The following is a 19,373-nucleotide window of genomic DNA, read 5'->3' as shown; positions in this document are numbered from 1 at the left end:
GGGGGGGGGGTCAGGAGGGGGGTGGCTCCTCTGGGAGTGGGCAGGGTGTAGCAGAGCAGTGTGGTGGGGTGTAGTGCCCCACTGGGGAGGGGGCTGCGAGGGGGTTGTTCCCCATGCGGTGGGTGGGGTGGAATACCCACGGAGTGGGGGGTCCCACCCCRGGGGCGGGCAGGGTGTCGCACCCCGGTCAGGCTGTGACGCGCTGCTCGCCGCAGCTCCTCCTGCCCGCCATGCGGAAAAAGGCGGCATCGGCGGCGACGGCCGGCGGCAGCGACGGCGACGTGCTGCGGGAGCACTGGCTGGTGCGCGACATGTTCTCCTTCGAGAACGTGGGCTTCACCCGCRACGTGGGCAACGTCAAGTTCCTGGTGTGCGCCGACTGCGAGGCGGGGCCCATCGGCTGGCACTGCCTCGATGACAAGGAGAGCTTCTACGTGGCGCTGGAGCGCGTGGCCCACGAGTGACGCCGCCGCCGGGCGTGGGACGAGGCGTGGGGTCCCGCCTGGCAGCGCGGGCGAGGCGGCTCCGTGGCCGCGTGGCCGAGCTCTGCTGAGGGGCCGCAGCCGCCTCCCCGCGCAGCCTCCCTGCCCGCGGCCTCCAGCTGGCGCCCCGAGCTGGGGCCTGGCTCGCTGACCGCAGTCCTGCTCGCCCGTGGCATGGAGGACCTGCAGCCCACCCTGCTGCTCCACGGCCCGGCTCCCGCCGACCCACAGACTGACAGCAGCGCCACGAAACGCGGCCTGGGCATGACTGCCTCCCCTGAGCCCACACGGGAGGGTGTCCCTGGTGGGGCGTGAGCTGTGGTGCCAGCCGGGATCGCTCACCGTGGAAATCCTGCCAAATAGCTTGATCTGACACTTGCCAGCAGAAGGGGCCACAAGCCACCGTGGCTGCTCTGCGAGCCCCCTTCCCTGGACACCGTGGGCAGTTGCACGGCTTCCAGGTGGGCAAAGTGGTAAAAGTCACTTCTGTTTCTCAAGTGTGCTCAAATGCTTCTCAGTCTGACCGCACTGACCACCRAGAAAATGCAGATAGTGGCACCTGGGCAAGAGGACTACGAAGACGGGACTGCTGCTTTGAACTGTGGTGGCAGCTTAAATTGCCTCAACTACAGCCAAAGCAGTTACAGGGTCTCAGGTTGTATCTTCAGTTGRTTCTCAAAATAGATGTTCCCTGCCCATAACCCTACCATCAGGTACTGTAAAACCTAATCCTAATTCACAGCTGTAACCTATAAAAATATGTGGCACCTAAGATACGTGTAAAGCAGTTTAACATCATATGGACTTTTATTAACAGGTGACTTGGAAATAAGGTGCAGAAGGAGCTTGCAGACATAGGTTGATTAACTGGCAAGTAAGGATTGATGTTGTAGAAAGCAGCGCTATAGCTTTTCAGAGAAACTATAGCCACATACAAGATCAGAGTATGGACAGGAACTGCAAGCGAGCAGATTGCATCCTGAGAAAGATTGGAATTGTTGGACAAGCAACCAAATGAGTGCTCAATCCTGAAGAACGTCAAAAAAATGTTGAGTGTGTATTAACAAAGAATTCAGGAAGCAATTTATTTTCTGAAAATGTTGTTTGTAAAAGCAGTGTTGGGATATTGGGATATTGCATCCAGTTTGGCCTCCAGCTTTTAAAAGATGGGCACCAAACTGACTGGAAGTGGAAAGCAAGCTGCAGTTTCCATTCCCATTTTGCAACCTCTTGAATATAGCTGTTCTGCACTGATAGTCATGGCTCGCATCCACAGAAGGCCCCAGTCAGATACCTGACTACAGTCACTTTATCAGAGCAATGTGCTCATAAAACACAATTGTGATTGCAYTGGCATAAATGAGTTGTATTTGTGCACCACCAAAATTAAGAKCTGTTAAAGTTTAACAGTGTTCCTGCTGCTTAATGCTTGTGGGAGAGACCTTACCCCTCTACTGAAACAGCACTGCTGGCAGGGCAGGAGACTAAGTCAAGGACAGCCTCAGGTAGATGATCCATAAAGGCATCCTGTGTTGAAGATAGGAGATGAGGGAGAAATGAGTCTTTCCTTTTTTGGTACTTGAACACCTATGTTTTTAAGGTTCAGAGACTCCTCCTCAATAGGAAAACCTAAAGATTTTACRTATGTGGCTTTGCACTGAGTGTCTGAGCACCCAAGGTGGGGGCTGCTCTGGGGCTGCTGTCCCAAACCCCTCCTGAAAGCAGCTGGGATGGGAGGCAGTGAGAACCTTGTGATGATTAGCAATTGCTTGGGTGTATGATGAGGTTGGTCCTACCTCCTTACTCAGTGTGTGCATTTGACATGAAAATGGCTTGTTTCCTCCTGTCCTTCACATGATTTAGCCCTAAAACCTCTTAACAGAACAGGTTCATCAGGTCCACCTGGAAGGGCAAGGAGAGCTTTGTTTGGGTTCTGCACAGGCACAAAGAAAAAGCGGCATCAAGTCACTTTAATTTCGCAGTTCCACTTCAACTGTGTGTCTGATTGAGATGTGCTTTGACCTGTGATGCCTGTGATACCTTTATAATCCGTGTTATTAATCTATAAAACCTTTGGCACAATAGCTGCTCTTTGAGTGCAGTATTGCGCAGATCAGGCTTGTGAATATCAGTGCCATGAATGGTGTGAAAATGGTCACTGTCAAAGAACTGAACAAGCGGAATCCCGGTGTTGGGAAATCGTCTCTGGGTGACACTGGGATGAGTCTGACATGGTGGTGGTGTGGTAGCTTTGCCAGTRGCTGGAAAGACAACAAAAAAGAGGTAATATGACAGCTATAAAAGGGAAGCAATAAATAATGAAGACGGCTCCTCTTTCTTGCCAGACAGTCCAAACTCTTYGGTGAGTTTTGTTTACTTGAACAGTATAGACTATTTATTTTGTTTATTTGAACAATAGGACTAAAGGAAATGGCCACAAACTGAAGCACCAAAAGTTCCACAGAAACTTAGGGAAAAAATTCTCAACAGTGAAGTKCCARAGCCCTGGAACAGGCTGCCCAGGGAGGCTGTCCCTTCTTGTGCATTCCTTTCACACTAGCTGTGATGAGGATTTTGCTGTTAGTCTCCCTGCTGCATTTTGGATCTCTGCTGTCCAGTACCCATGGACAGACAGGAGGGTTTAAGGTAGGACTTTGGCCACATCTGTGGCTCAGTGCATCGGTGGAACCTGCTGCCACCATATGTCAAGCTGAGGAGCTTGGCAGAGTTGAGCAGATGATTTTGGATTGCTTAAGCCAGGCTCTTGTTACTAGGAGAGAGGGTTTTGACATCACCCCTTTCCCGCACATCTCACCTGGCCTATTTCTTTAGACCACCAGATATACAAGAGCTAAACTATTAGGCTGTGTGAATAGATGCCATTGTAGCAGCACAGAGGCAGTAATGTATGGATGTCTGGGATGAAGGGGGGTATCTGTAATGTATTATGAATATTCTCTATATGTCATTTTACGTGCCTGACATTACACTCCCTGTCAGCTGTCAGGAAAAAAAAAAAAAAAAAAAAAAAAAAAAAAAGAGGAAATGAAACAATAAGCAAAAGAAAATAGCTTCAGGATCCTTAAATGAATAGTGCAAGAAAATGCTTCTCTGCCTCCCACAAAAACTCAGGTTAAGAAAGACCAAACCCTAGATTCAAAGGAACACTAAACCACCAAGTATTTTGCCTTAAACCACTAAGTATTTTAAAGCTGCTGGGGGACCTGGAAAAGAACCACAGCAGATAAGTGTTACTTGCCATAAAAGCACAAAGAATAGAAAAGAGTTTCAATGAAAGCTGGATTGTTTGTTATGCACCTCGGCCTAACTAATATTTTTGTTGGATCTTGGAGAGCAGCTCCCTTCCAAACGCAGATGGGCAGTGGTGTGGCCGAGACGAGGAGCACGACATGGCAGCCGCAGTGCAGACTGAGAGGGGCTGACCCCCCTGGGGTCTGAAAACGCATCTTGCTCCAAGCCCAGGCCACGGAGTCAAAATCCAGTGTTCTACTCCCCAAACGCAGTCTCAAGGAAGAGAGAAGAGGCTCCTGGATCACGGAGATAACCCTCTGTCTCTTGTCTGAGGGAAGCAGGAGGCACCCCGGGAAAATTATTTTGGGCATTTTTCCTGACAGTCCATCCAGAATGGAGTCAAACAACCTGGCGGATGCTGCAGCTCCCTTTTTTCACCCCTGAACCTCACAGAGATCTGCACAGATGGTAACAGCTCATGACAAGGAAAAAATCCTGTGATCATCACATGGTAAATTCCCCAGGGCGATGGTTAAAATATGAACTGTTTGGATATGACTCTGCATGAAGAAATACGCAGTTACCCATCCCTTCTTGGCACAATTATATCGTGCATGTAGGCAGAGGGATGCAGGGTTACACATCTGAAGGCAGGCTATAATCTCAAATGTAGTCGCGCCTGAAAGTGGGGCACATTGCGGGCAACACAGCCGCAGTTCAGCCACCAGAGGAGGCCAAAGCAATAGGAGCGGTTTTCCAGCAGGCTGCTTTCCTGGGGGTGTTAGGTTGGAAGGACACGTCAGCAGCGCAGGCAAAGCCTGCCCTTGAAAAGGCTTTCAGGGCAATTTGTGGAGTCGATAGGACTCGCGCGTCCCTGGGGCGGGAAGCTGTGCTAGGAGAGATCCTGCACGTCCGCATTTATCCAAGCTCCTACTCCCTGGGGAAGCAGCAGGGACTGTGAATATTCAGCCGTGTTTCCACTCTCGCTTTCATGTTCCCAGTCCTCCCGGAGCCTTGAATTCCCCTGGAGGAAGGCAGACAGTTGCCGGCCTTAATTGCTGTGCGTGCAGGGGCAGGACGCTCTTGTCTTCACGCTCATGCTGCTGAGTCCCCCACTGCAACCGTTGCTCCAGCTGGGAGAAATGCCTCAGAGCAAGTGAGAAGAAGCAAGGCCGTGTCAGCACAGGTATCCTCTCCTTCCAGAGCAGCTGGCGCCATGTGCCGTCGGGAATATTTTTAACTGCATGCTTTTCCTGGGGCAAACATCCAGGCCACAGCGACTGCAGAATCTCAGGTTAATTCGGGATCTCTGGCAATGCGGCATGAGGACATGGATCCAAGAGCTTTCTGCCTCCGCTTTCCTGGGAAGGGAGCAGTTTGTGACTCCTGTTTTCTGATACAGACAGAAGGACTCAGTTCYGTCCATTAAACTGCAGCAGGCCCCTAAAAAGGTGCTCAGGAAAGGAGCAGCTTCAGATTGTGCTGGAAAGAATCTCTCTTGATAAGGAATAACCAGGAATGAGAGATGCAGCTGGATGCCCTAGAAGCAGGGAAAAGATGAAGAATGAAAGACGAKATTATCAAGAAACAGTGTAAGGGTTGAATCTCACATGGAAGCAAATTGCAAGTGCACAAAGCTGCGTCTCCCTCCAGAGACCCCCCATTTCCTACTTGGCATCTCGTGCCTCTGCAGTTCGTGGCTGCCACCATGAGGTCACTGGGGATCTCAGACCAGAGCCACAGGCCACAGACTTTGTCTTCTTACAAGCGATAATAGTCAATGCCAAGGGTTCTCTTTAAAACTACCCTGTAAGAGGGCAGAAGACTATTCAGATCTATGGTGCTTCACCCTGTCCTGTCCTGTCCTATCCTATTCCCTCCTATCCTTCATGACTAAGCCAGCCTCTGGACTGTGATGTGAGCTGTTCACCAGGCTGTCTAATTGCAGTGACACTTGACTAGTTTCTTGGTCAAAAAGACCATGTAGTGGAGTATCAGTCCAGAAGAGAGGTCCAAACGCCAGAAATACAAGTTAGCAGGCAGTACAGTGAAAAGAGGGTTAACTTCACAGGGAGAGAGGTCAGGCCTCATGGCGGATTTCAGCTTCCCGCATACAGCAGGATAGGACAAGGTATATTTTTAATATCATAACCAAAAGTTAGTGGTGGAGAACAAACCAAAAATAGAGAGGATAAAATCAGTCTAAAATCAGTCTATTCACAGGGCGGGGGGAAGGAATTGTGCCAAGACTTTTAACCAGGGCAAGCAATGCAGTTACCAAGGCCCGATATAACGAGATGGAGGGGTGGATGGAGGGCAAAACCAAGCACAGCAGCACGTAGCATAGGGATGACAATGTGATTAGATGACTGCTCCAGAAGGCCTTCTAATTGTAAAATCAAAGAAGAAACAACCGGACTTGGCAGAGGAGCTGGTTCAACCTCTGTACCTGCCTGCTGGAGGTTTGTAACCGCAGATCTGCAGGAGAGCAGCAGGCCAGGACTAGTCTGTGAACGTCGGGGCTGAAGGAGCTTCTAAAGCAAGCAGGGCACAGCAACAACTCTGGGACTGGCAGAAGAGAACAGGAAATAGGGCATGTGGCAAAGTCCATGCTTGCAAGAGCAGAAACAAAATACTGAGAAGAGCAAGTAACATAAGATTTAAAAATAGGAAATTCTCTCGTAGTTAAGTTCATTAGAAACAAGARCTTATTTAAGGACTACCTACCAAAAGCCACTTTAATAGCCACTTTAATATTAAGATTTCCAAGTCAAATGATGAAGGTTGGTATTAAACTCGTCCATGAAATGTTTATCTCCTGAGTATACATTTTCTCCCACACTTCTGCTGCTATCCCATAGGAAATCTCTCAAAGTGAAAGGAGAACCCAGCCCTGTATGTTCCAATCTGKCAACTCCTGCACATCCTTCCTCTTCTTTTTGACACACCCTGCAGGAGGCAAGACAGGGTATAAACAGTGTAGGATCATATCATTAAAGAAATAGCTATTGCATGTGGTCAGTGTTTGGGAGAGGAACGATTCTTTCCCTTGTACAACCCTTTTAGCTGTGTGTTCTGTTCTTAACACTTCTGTATCTAAGGATCTGCAGCCTCGCTGGATGGGGACATAGGACAGGAACAAATTCAGCCCTATCTGGTTGGAGTTTGCATCTCTAAATTAAAGATATTTCTTGGCCTCCAGCACACATCGGAAACACTCTCAAGAAGAATCCATGTCCACCCACGAAGGTTTGGCCCAAGACAAATCTGCTTCTGGAATCTGCTTTTCCATCTGTCGCACCTTCTCCCCAGCCTGTTCCTTCATTTGCTGTGGGCAAAGCTTGAGACAAAACGCTCAGCTGAGTGTCGTAGGATAAACATCTCACACTGTAGTCAGAGCCCTGTGATACAATCCCGTCTGTCACAAGGTTTGGAGCATCCCAGGTGGCTGCTGCACCTACCCTTGCACAACCAGTTCCTTGGCAGGGCCCTCCCTGCCGAGGCCACGCAATGTTTGCCTTCCCTTGCAGGCAGGAGTTGTTGCTGAACTTGCCCAGGAAAAGGTAATCTCCTTTGCACAAACATTCTGCAACACTTTGACATTTGTTTACCCTGAACGTGGACACAGCGGTGGATGTACAGACAGGGATTTCTGCTTTTAGAATGAAACAGCACTTCCCATGCGGTTTGTTTTCTATTGATCTGCATAATTCATTCAGTTCCTAGCAATATATTCAGGAAAAAAAAAAAAAAAAAGGCCACAGGGCTATCTGCTGATGGAGTTCTGCACAAGTGACGTGACATCTCACAAGCAACATCTGGGCCTGAAGCTGCATGAGTTGGTTTAGGTAGGACTCACTTGCAGCTAGCGCTGAGGCAGCTCGGACCTCACAACGTGACATGGAAAAGGGCCGTTTGCCTCATCCTTGCCAGCACGGGAGAGTTTCCACAGCAGTTTTCCTAACCTGCCATTCCCCTCCCAGTCCAAAGGGCTCCACATCTCCAAGGGGCTAATGAAGGTGTTGCTTTACTTGGCGTCATGAACCATGTCTGGCATCTGCAGGGCTGAGAGCGTTTTGTAGCAGCCAAAGGTCAGGCCTGCGCAACAGGAGGCCCCATAAAATCCGCAGCAAACTGCCCCTGGCAGAACATCAGGCCTTCTTCCTAGAGGAGAACGATTAGGATCCAGATTAGCAGGGATAACTCCACTTTTCAGACCTGAGCTATGTATGAAAGCCCCACTTCCCTGTAGCTGTCACGATAAATCCCACCAGGTAATTACTATACAGCAACACGTGAAACCTTCAGTTTAAGCTGGACCAGGGCGTGCTATAAATAACCCAGCCGGGCCTGATTCTCCAATTTGACTTGTTAACAACTAAGCTGAGGACAGCACGCATCGCACTGGCAAAATGGTACAACCTCCATAGAGAGATGTGAGCCAAGGCCTCCAGCCCTTGCAGCCTCGGCGCCCTGTACGGTTCCTRAAGGAGGGCACGACACTGCGGTGTGACAGCGCGGGATCTGACCYGCCACCGAACGACATCGGCCCACAGGGAAAAGGACAGCTAGAGACTTGTGCGCGGTATTTCARGATAGGGTGTTTTAAAAGCAGGAATCAAGTCTCTCAAACTCCTAASTCTCACTTAAAAAATTAACTGCTCATGTGTATATAAATATTTAATTACATGGGTTTTTTTAAGTGAGACTTAGGAGTTTGAAAGAGCTCATATTTTCCAAGAAAACATATTTTCCATATGTTTTTTGAGCTTAGGCCAAACTTCGCTGATAGGCTGAAGATATTCTTAGGAATTTGRAAGGCTGGAACCATAGGCATTTTTTGAATGAAAGCAATAAATCCTCGCAGAATCACCTGAGGCCTGAAATGTGAGGCTTTCAGGAAGGATAGACAACACTAAAATATTTGCAATATTACTATATGTGGCAGCAATGAAATCCAGTCTGACCTATTTGTTTTATCCTGCGGGACAATGATCCCCAAAGCTGGATTTGCAAAGATGTCAATTGGTGCTGATGGTTTTGTTTCTAATGGAGAAAAGCGTGACAGATGGTAGGAGGTAGAAAAAAATGAGACCATTTGACCTTTGTTTTTTAAAAACTAACAAAAGAAATTAAAATTCATATTTTATTGATATATATATATTGCTTTATCATACAGATATATATGCATGCTGTATCATACAGATATATGTATCAACATATATATTGTTTTTTGATATGTGGATATATACAAGTCCTGCTGGAATACAAAAGATGCGGGAGCAGAAGCTTATTAGAATTTGAACATTGATTGGACTCTTCAAATAGATACTGGCTTTATTATACTAAACAAATAGCTTGTGCTTGAGGATTAGGTTATATAAGTGGAGAAGACTTGTTATAAAGAATATAAATCACAAAGCTGTATGTATTCCCTCGACATCRGCTGGCCTAGCTACCCACCTACTGGCTCAAGAAAGAATTTTGTTCCCCAGTCTTACTGAGCTAGTAGCAGGAGAAACTAGAGGCTGCTGAAGCCACATGAACGTCCCCTCACTCTATAGCCAGCCAAATTCTCTATTTCCCTCTCTTACAGACATATAGAGCTTGTTTTCACTCATTGCATCAAGCAACGTCACCAAATATATATATACCAGATATCACATATTACAAATATACCAAATTTGCAATTTCTGCCTTTCTCTCTTTCCTCTATCTYTCCATCCTCTGCTCCCCCTTTCTGAGGGTGTTTCGTCTTTCTTTATTCAGTATTTCTGAGTTTGCATYCCTGTAGGTTCCATTTCCATACTCTGTGCTTAAATTCTAATTTTACAACATCTATTGCATTTGCTTTCTTTCAGGCTGCATGCAGGAATAAGGGCCTGCACAGGAAAACACAAAGCATTTTTTTTTCCTGTTGTTATTGTTATTTTAATGAGAAATTAAAAAAGAAAAAAAAAGTTCTTTTCAAATATGTATCCTGCCCTCCACAGCTTCACTCAGCAGGGAAGGAAGCGGTTTACTGAGCCGGATGCCAGTGGCTGGTGCAGTGTCCAGGCTTTACCTATAGACACTCCTGCAGACACGTTTCACACRGAAGGCTTGGCAAGGCCAAGGGTTTTGTTTAATGCAAGCGCTAACAGCACCGCAGACTTTTTACTTTTCCTAAATACCCATCTCGAAGAGAGGCACATCCACGCGGCCCTGCAGGGCCGGTTGGGGGGTAGATTTAAGGCCCCTTTGGGCGAGGCTTCCCCGCTGCCCGGCTCGCCGAGGCCCCCGGGCCCGCGCGRCGCCTCCGCGAGCCCCGACGGGCACCCCAAGAGAGAAAATGGGCGCCGGCCTCCGTTGGCGGGAAGTTTAAGCCCCGCCCTATGCCCGCCCTTCTGTTACGAATAAGCCAATAGACAGCGAAGAARGTTGAAATTCATACCGGCGGCCCAATGGCGCGAGGCTCGGCGCATTCCACGAGGCCGCCGCCGGCGCCGATTGGGAGAGCGGGATACCGCCGCGCGCAGGCACCCAATGGCGCTGCCAGAGGGCGTGACCTCCGCGCAAGGCGCAGCCAATGAGCAAGGCGCAAGGAGCGAGCCGCCCGGAGGCCGCCTATATAAGGCGTGCCGGGGGGAAGGGCGAGCGCTTTTCTGGTGCCGTCCAGACTCGTTGCGCGTCTGCCGCCGCTGCCAGAGTTCCCGCCGCCCGAGCCATGGTGAGCGCGGGCGCCGCTGCGGTGGCGCCGGGGGCAGCGGCCGGCGCGGGCCTCGCCGCTCCTCCCCGGCCGAGCGAGCGAGCGGGGCGGCGGGCGGCCAGCGCCGAGCCCCGCGCCGGCGGCACCGAGCTGGGGCCTCATCCCAAAATGGTGGCGGCCGCCGCCGAGAACATGGCGGCCCGCGGCTGTGCGCCGCGGCCCTGCCCGCCCCGCGCTGCCGCCGCCCCGGGGCTTGGGGGCGGCCCGGCAGCGGGACGGGCCCCGGTGCCGCGTCCCGGCCCGGGAGGGGGAGAGCGGCCCGTGCCGGTAGCGAGGAGACCCGGGCGGCACGTGGGGGGCGCCCGGGACCCGCTCCTTCCCCTCGCGGTAGCTCCGGTGCCGCGTTGCTGTGGAGGGGCCTAGGGAGGAGGGGGAGAGGCCCCCCCCGAAGGGGCTCGTTAGGCTGAGAGGCGATAAAGCCGGGCAAGGAATGACCTTGTACTGGAGGACTCGCAGCCTTGGAGCGATAGGAGGGCTGTAACATCGTAAACATGTTGGGAGGTCGGTGCCTKCGGGACAAAAATGTGGGAGTGTCGAGAGGAGCCCTTGAGGTGTYTCCAGGATGTGGACAAGGGGCTGGGGTGTCAGAAGCTCCCGTAGAATTAAAGTGTTTCTGTTCTGAATTTACTGCAGATGTTTTGCAATTACCAAATGCAGTGAAAACAAATTGTAAGGTTTTTGGAAGAAAATGTTAGCCTTGTTCTTATTTCTTCAYGAGGAGCTGTTTACAGCCATGCTTTTGAATTAAGCTGGGTCAAAGTGTGAATGCAGTTCCCAAGCTGCATCTGATGTAACTTCCCACCTCATCTGTCACCAGATCCACTGCAAGGGATGAGGGTCATCCCAGGAAAACCCCAGTCCTGCGGTGCTGCTTAGCTGCCTAGAACTTGGCTTAAGCCACTGCTGTCCTGTGCATTGAAGGAAAGAGCTTGGCTTTTCCTAGCAATGTTTCGAAGCACGGAATCAGTTTGTGAGGAGTAGGCAGGGACCCCTGTTAAAGGTGTTTTGGTTACCGTAGGATTCCTTTGGTCCTGACTTGCAGCTGGAGCTCTCAGCAGTTCAATGTAATATCTGTTTGACCCTCTTCTACTAGGAGCCCTCCACTTGCAAGCACACAAGGGTGCAGAGCTGTAATGAGTGGGATAGTTGTGTCTSGTGACTGAATCTAGGACTTGGAGATTATAATTTGAGGATTCAGATTTTCTCCTCTTCACTGTGACAGGTACTTTTCCAAGCTAAACTTTACAGTGAAGTAGTTGTACAGAACAAAACTACRTCTATTAAATATTAGAACATTATTTTACCTCTCTAAAGAGTTGCTACTTGAGGTACTTGTAGAATTGCAGGGAAGCACTAGGTCATGTTGTCTATGACTTTGCCTAGCTGAGCCTTGGCAAGCCTCCAAGGATGGAGATCTCTTCCCTCCCCTCTGGTGACCTGTTCCAGGGCTGCCCCAAGGTGCTGGGGCCTGAGTCTTTGCTTATGTCCATCCTGAACATACCAGGCCTCTATTTGTGGTTGTCTTGTTCTTATCTGACCCCCCTTGATTCATTCAAGCTGGCTTCTGTTGTAAACCCTGTTTTTTCAGCAGAGCTGCTTTACTGTTAATGGCTTCTTAGTTTGTGTTGGTGTTTGGAGCTACACAGCATCTGTAGGACCTGAGTTCTTCAACCTGTTGTGTTGAATAAATGGTATTTTCCTTTTTTTCTCTCCATGAATGACTGCCATTACTTTGCGTAGTTTCAGGAGGATACAGCGGTTCATTTGGCACTCAAGTCACTGACAAATGCTGTCAAATTGTTCTGACAAATTCTGTGCTTCTGCCTCGTTGGGGCAGTGTTGGTCCCCTCATACCTCCTTTTTATGCTCTTTCTCTGAGGCACTTTACAAAGGAAACTTGCCTTGCTTCAGGGATGACTGCAGACTGGAGTGGTGAGGTTTGTATCTGTACCTGTTTTCACTAGAGGAAGAAGAACCTGATCCATTGCCATGGAATAGCTTTCCTGGAGCAGTACAGACTTCCTGGGCTCTTTGTGGAGCTTTTCTTAGTGCTTCTAYGGTGTCCACCCTGGTTATTCAATACCCTTCCAGTAACCCACTCAGCCCATCTCTCTTATTCTGGAGTAGCAGTAATGGCCTTGGAGAAGGGTAGGTGGTGGTAGTTTCGAGGGAGGGAGGGCAGTGCTGAGACTAACCAGATGGKAAGGGAAGGGAACCAGCAGGAAGGACATGAAAGGATGTTGCTGTTCTGGAAACCCTTGGTATTTGAAAACATTACTATGGTGGATGAAGCTGTAAAACATTTGGGCTCAACTCTACAGCACTGTGCTTGAGAACAGGCAGTGTTGATTTGAATWTCTTGTGCATATTTATGTGCCCCTGCTGCCCTGTGCTCACTATTGATTGCACTAGGCAAATTAGTGGGAGCAAATTCATTGTACTACCCAAATGTTGGGGTGTGAGCATAGTTAAGTTTGTGACTGTTGTTCAAAACCATTTTAAGTTTATTCTRGTGTTCAGCTCTTACTGAGAATAAGGAGATTACATGTAATGTTGTGCAGATAGACCTGGAGTTAGGAGGTGGTTAGTAGAGCTGTGGATTGGCTTTTTATCTTCAGAACACTAAGCTCAAATATAAAGAAACTAGAGTTGTGCTTCAGCCATCAAAGGAGACTGAGGAAGCCATAAACTGGTATGAATTGATTCTCCTGCTGACAGGAACTATTTTCTATGCACTATGTCTAGTGAGGTAGAGCTTTCTTTGGTGTTAAGGTAGTCAGTACTTGCATACAGTAGTGCATTTGTTTCATATTTATGAGGTGCTCCTAGGGGTTTGGTTAGGCCAAGACTCACGGAGAATGCCAAAATTTCCTAAAATGATCAAAGTAATTTTTCTGACTTAYATATAATTTAAAACAAAATGGCCCAGGTGTTGCAAAAGGTGTTGCTCCCTCTGGTGGTTTCTGGGGTTGGGATGCTAGGGWTGTTTGGCCACTCAGATGTAGTCAGCATTTGTTATAACCACTTTGAGGAGAAGTCTACTGAAGGTTTGGGAAGGCTGGTCACACTCTTGCTGTCTGGAAGAAGATATGAACAGCAAGCAGAAATGAGCTTGTAAAGACCGTGTCCAAAACGGTGGAGGTAGATGAGGACTGAAAGAAGTTGCTCTGTCAGTTTTGTGCCAAATGCCAAGACAGTGAAGCTTCACTGAGGCTTCCATAGCTTGGTACTGTGGGGACTTCAGGAGTTTTGCTGAACAATTTCTAAACGAGGAAGCTGCTGTTTCTGCTCACTGATCCGTTTTCTCTCCCGTGCAGCGCGAGTGCATCTCAGTCCATGTTGGCCAGGCTGGCGTGCAGATCGGCAATGCCTGCTGGGAGCTCTACTGCCTGGAGCACGGCATCCAGCCCAACGGGACCATGCCCAGCGACAAGACCATCGGTGGTGGTGATGACTCCTTCAACACCTTCTTCAGTGAGACTGGTGCAGGAAAACATGTCCCTCGTGCTGTGTTTGTGGACCTTGAACCAGCAGTAATAGGTAATGCAGTGATCCCCATGAAGGACTGTAGAATGTAAGAGCTGTACTAACTTGGATGTCTTCCTAGGGATGCACCAAATGCTTTGCTTTATGTTCGTTGAGACTTTGGCCAATAGTGTGCAGTGTAAAGCTGGAAAGAACATTACCGTCTGCCAACTTATCATATTAAATGATTCTTCTGAATTAGCCAATGATTGCTCTTCAATGAGCTAATTTTAAGCTTTTGAAACAGTATCGTAGCATAAAATGTATAGCAGTCAATGGGAACCTTTTTAAAGTTTTTTTAAATCTACTTAACGTACTAGTAAGTAGATTTCTTTGTTCATAGGAATGATTACTCTGCTTTCCCCAAAGTGTTTTCTACTTTATAGCTTGTATAGCACTTGCAGAAATGAATCTTCAGTTGCTGTCCTAAGTTTAAGGACCCCTAAAACTTTATAGGTTTGGTCTGATTTAAATTGACCGCTTTTTAGAATAATATCCACGTTTTGAACAGTACAAATTTTTGCATTTCCACTTCCTGTTGTGTGAAAAACAATCAGTTCTTATCCCAGCTCTGGCAATGCTGCCTTTTATAGTGTTGAGCCACTTCTGACCCGGTCTAATCCAGGACATCAGGAATGTGCCCAGCCTGGTGGGAGCCTTCCGTTTCACAAAGACCTTACAGGCACCCAGACCAGTGACAGCAAAGCCATTCTGTTGGAGGCAGGTTCATGGGTTTCTTGACCGAAGTGGGGATTCTGCGCTCAGTTTCTGCATTGCCCATTCTGATGCTGTATTTTTCTGTAATACAAGAAAAATGTTAYGAAGGGGTAACCAGTGGCTACACTTAGGCAGTCCATATATATCCAAACTGGGTCTCTTGATACTTCATTTTGATGTTCTGAACTGTTTTGTGTGCGTACTRCATATAGTAGGAAATTTCTGCGGGAGAGAACTGTTGGGCAGGTAAAGGGCAAGAGTGTCAGACTAACTTTGAAATAGCCAAAACACCTCCTGACCTTGTTCTTCGTGTAGTTTTATATAGTTTCTATAGTTTTGATGAGCCCTATGGCTGTTGCTTCTGCTGGTCATGGCCAGGTGGTGGCTCTAAGCAACAAGAAGAGGCTGAGAAATGAGGCAAGGGAGAGAGCAGGTGGCAAAACTCTCCCCTAGCCTCTAGGGTAATGCTGATGAGCTGTGGGACAAATGGTAAAAGGGATGTTCCAGTGTTTGCTAATGAGAGAAGCAGAGTATGGGAGATAGGCAAAAGACCTGTCTTACGAAATGCCTGGTAATGCTGCAGAAGATGAGCTCTGCTACAAAGGTGGCATTATTTGCCTGTCTGAGGACTAGCCTTTTCATTCTCTCCCTGCTTATTTGAAAATTATTACTTTAGCTTTGTGGGCTGCTGTGATTCTTGCCATATGCATGCAGCATGGTTAGCACTGTGTTTATGAAAAACCTGCTGCATGCATAGGGATTTCTGAAGCTCTTAGGTAGATGCTGCCCTTGGCAAGAGCAGCAAGTCTGTTCTGTGCGTGCACTAGTTGTGCAGGATGTGCAAAATACCATCCAGCTTCCCACCAAGGAAGAGAACAGTTGCATGTCTTTAAAAGTTTTTAAATTTACCCTGATTTCCAGAGAAAAATGGGTTCAGGTATAGATTGTTTGCCTTTTCCTCTACACTTTCATAATGCAGACTTGAAGGACAAGTCTGAAGGTTTGCTTCTTTCCCAGAACCATTGTTCTAGTGTTGCTCTCTTCTGCTGTTATGGCTGCACACTTTTTCTTTTACTCATAGGTTGTCTTTATATCTTAGAGCCTTATTGCAAAGCATCTTAGCATAACTGAAGATGTAGYTGTTTCTGACTTCTCCAAATAGTTCGTATTCTGGTGCAGTCTTGAAAATATTTCAGAGTATTGGATTACAGACTGCAGTGGTAGCTGGTCAGTCCAGATTAGTTCAAATAATGTCTTTATTTTTAAATTTCTCCTTATTTTTAAGTCTTGCTTGACTCGCTTTCAGATTAAAAACAATATATGCAAAGAAGTGACTTCATCCTTAGTTGATGAAGCTCTGCTTTCCACTTGACTTCAATTAAAAGATGTAGTGCTGCATTACCTTGTAGCTCAGGAATGGCTTAAGCTGAAATGGGGTTGGTGCTGAGTTGTCTTTGTTCCTTTAATAAGACAGAAATTTATATGTGAATATGTATTTTTGATAGCCAGGCCATATCATTGATTAAAGTTTCTCCAGATCTCTAATTGAGGAGCCTAGGGGGCTATTCTGTGTGCATTCACCTGTCATCTTTATAGTACAGTCATTTCTGTTCATTTTTTCTATGGCAGTGTTTGAACTACTGGCTACCTCTAAAGGAGTATCTCCCAGTATCTCTATCATTTTTGACTCCTGACAGCAGAGAAAGGGAGTGATGAAGTGACAAAGGCAGTGACTGCTGCAGAGGCAACACCCTGAAGGGCTTGGAAGATAAAAATGGAAACTTTTTATCCATAAAATGGAAACTGGAAAAGGAATTCTTCTGGTACACTTTTAAATTGCTCTAGCTAKACAAGATGTTATGCCACCTTGCCTAGGATAGGGCATAGTTGTTAAGCAGTTACTTGATTTTCTCAGGTATTTAGCATTTAGCTGTACTAGATGTTATAATTGTGTCATATTTATGATTAAAGAAATCAAGCTACTTGATATTTCTAGATATGGTTTTGGATACTTTATTCTGGACCTCTTCAGAAGTCTAAAAATGTTCTATGTGAGAAGTATTTTACTACAAAAATTGTCTTGTTTCTGCAGATGAAGTTAGGAATGGGACATACAGACAACTCTTTCATCCTGAACAACTGATATCTGGTAAAGAAGATGCTGCAAATAACTATGCTCGAGGTCATTACACAGTTGGAAAAGAGATCATTGATTTGGTCCTGGAGCGTATCAGGAAACTGGTAAGACTTTTCTGCCCTGAAGGCTGTCAAACAACTATAGCCTGTTTTACAGGATTTGGATGTTAGTTTTTCGAATACAGGTGTGTAAATGGAGCTCTATTTGCTTGGTGCTAGGAGAAGCTGTGGACTTATTCTGCATCAGTCTTTACTCTTAGCCAGCTGAGAGCACAGGCAGCYTGAGAAGGCTTTCAAATGGCCTAAAATGCTCATTAGACATGCTAAAATTTTTAGCTTCATATTCAACTTAGTAAAGCAAGGACTGAGTCTGGGAACTTTATTTCTTTTGCATAGTTCCTTCTGGCAAAGAACTGGTCTCTTGTTGGGGCCCTTGAAAGGAAGTTTAAATAGGAGTGTTTGCTTTTGTGGTTTAGACTTTGCATTTCCTTTTTATTATAATTATAATCTTGGGTTTTATTTTATGATAACAATGGTAGAAAAGAGGAATAAATCCCAACGAGTTGTGATGTTTCAGGTTCCACAATTCTTTCACAAATTTGCCAGATGTTCAAGGTCTAACTTAGGTTAGAGTTCCTTTTTGGGGCAGCAGTCCTGAACTGRGTACCTTTTTCTGCAGTGTGTTCTCATTGCAGAAGAGAAATCCAGAGCTTGCTTCTGGTGCTTTAATATGAAGTGCTGAATGAGTCACTGAAATGTGCCTTTTGCAGGTGAAAACTTGTTTTATGCTCAACACCTACCTTTAGAGACAGTGCCTTGGCAAAGTGTTCTACAGATAAGGGCCTAGTAGCCTGTATTCTGAACTGAGAAATACTGTCCTGTTTTTCAGAAGTTGGCTGTTGTACTTCCTGTCTGTTGGGAATCAAGCTGAGTGTGTCCAGGGAGAATGCAGTTGAGGTTCTTCAGCTGAGGAGAACCAGAATGGCAGCATAATAACATTGTCAGCTTATTTCCCTGTAATCTGTAACAATAGATGAATCAAATTCAGTGTTATTTTCCTGAAGCTTGGGCAGTTTGATTTGATACGTGTCAATTTAAACTTGAATCCTTCATGAGTTTGAGACAGGCTTGTTCTGATATTCTGAATGTCTAGACACAACTGCTCTAACACAGTTATTTCTGTTCTGTGTTTTCAGTCTGATCAATGCACTGGCTTGCAAGGTTTCCTGATATTCCACAGTTTTGGGGGAGGCACTGGCTCAGGTTTTACCTCACTGCTGATGGAGCGCCTGTCAGTTGACTATGGAAAAAAATCAAAATTGGAATTTGCCATCTACCCTGCACCTCAGGTCTCAACAGCTGTTGTTGAACCCTACAACTCCATCCTGACCACCCACACCACTCTGGAGCATTCCGACTGTGCCTTTATGGTTGACAATGAGGCCATCTATGACATTTGCCGTAGGAATCTGGACATTGAACGCCCAACCTACACCAATCTCAATCGCCTCATTGGTCAAATAGTCTCATCCATTACTGCTTCCCTCAGATTTGATGGTGCCTTAAATGTGGATCTTACTGAATTTCAGACCAACTTGGTGCCTTACCCTCGTATCCACTTTCCATTGGTAACGTACTCCCCAATTATTTCAGCGGAGAAAGCCTATCATGAGCAACTGTCTGTGTCTGAGATCACCAACGCTTGCTTTGAGCCGTCTAACCAGATGGTGAAGTGTGACCCTCGCCATGGCAAGTACATGGCCTGTTGTATGTTGTACCGTGGAGATGTTGTCCCCAAGGATGTCAATGCTGCTATTGCCGCCATCAAAACCAAGCGCACAATCCAGTTTGTGGACTGGTGCCCTACTGGTTTTAAGGTAACCCTCAGTTGCATCTCTAGGTTTTAAATATTAATTTCTTCGTGTTTTTTGAGCTTATCTAGTATATTAGATTTTTCATTAAGGTATTCTGTCTCCATTTTGAGAGATGGAGCCTTATGTTCTTGTACAGAGCCCTTTCTGAGAAATGAAACACTCTATTTAGCTCCCCTTGTCTGAAATATTTGGTTAATCCTTGTCAAATACTACAAAAACTCACTGGCTTTCCTGCTTTTCATGTAGGTTGGCATCAATTACCAGCCCCCAACAGTGGTTCCTGGTGGTGATCTGGCCAAAGTCCAGCGTGCGGTGTGCATGCTGAGCAACACTACAGCCATTGCCGAGGCGTGGGCTCGCCTGGACCACAAATTTGACCTGATGTATGCGAAACGTGCCTTCGTTCACTGGTATGTTGGAGAAGGGATGGAGGAGGGAGAGTTCTCAGAGGCTCGTGAAGACTTGGCTGCACTTGAGAAGGATTATGAAGAAGTGGGCACAGACTCGATGGATGGAGAAGATGAAGGTGAAGAATATTAAATACAAGAGTCAATCACAGGTCTTTGCTGTTTTACTGCCTTTTCAGCAACAGTGTAAATCATGTCAAAAGATTGGAATAAATTTCTTTAATCAAGGCGA

At 46.9% G+C, this 19,373-nt stretch overlaps 2 protein-coding genes across 2 annotated transcripts in view; both read left to right on the top strand.

The window, feature by feature from the left end:
* RABIF (RAB interacting factor) overlaps nucleotides 1–511 on the top strand; it is a 3,092-nt gene extending 2,581 nt beyond the window's left edge. The window contains exon 2 of the mRNA XM_026053068.1: nucleotides 216–511. Within this exon, the coding sequence (XP_025908853.1) occupies nucleotides 216–464 (249 nt within the window). The 3' untranslated portion in view covers nucleotides 465–511. The remainder of the gene's footprint in view (nucleotides 1–215) is intronic.
* Nucleotides 512–10,364: 9,853 nt separating this feature from the next.
* Nucleotides 10,365–19,373, top strand: LOC112959211 (tubulin alpha-8 chain). Its single transcript, XM_026053193.1, has 5 exons — nucleotides 10,365–10,443; nucleotides 13,800–14,022; nucleotides 16,817–16,965; nucleotides 18,057–18,737; nucleotides 18,981–19,373. The coding sequence occupies exons 1-5, from the start codon at nucleotides 10,441–10,443 to the stop codon at nucleotides 19,272–19,274; spliced, it is 1,350 nt and encodes a 449-aa protein (XP_025908978.1). The 5' UTR covers nucleotides 10,365–10,440; the 3' UTR covers nucleotides 19,275–19,373.

Source organism: Nothoprocta perdicaria, unplaced genomic scaffold, assembly GCF_003342845.1.
Source record: "Nothoprocta perdicaria isolate Ctin4 unplaced genomic scaffold, notPer1 scaffold_97, whole genome shotgun sequence".
In the NCBI taxonomy this organism is placed as follows: domain Eukaryota; kingdom Metazoa; phylum Chordata; class Aves; order Tinamiformes; family Tinamidae; genus Nothoprocta; species Nothoprocta perdicaria.
The sequence above is the reverse complement of the archived record's forward strand: the minus strand, read 5'-3'. Positions and strand labels throughout refer to the sequence as shown.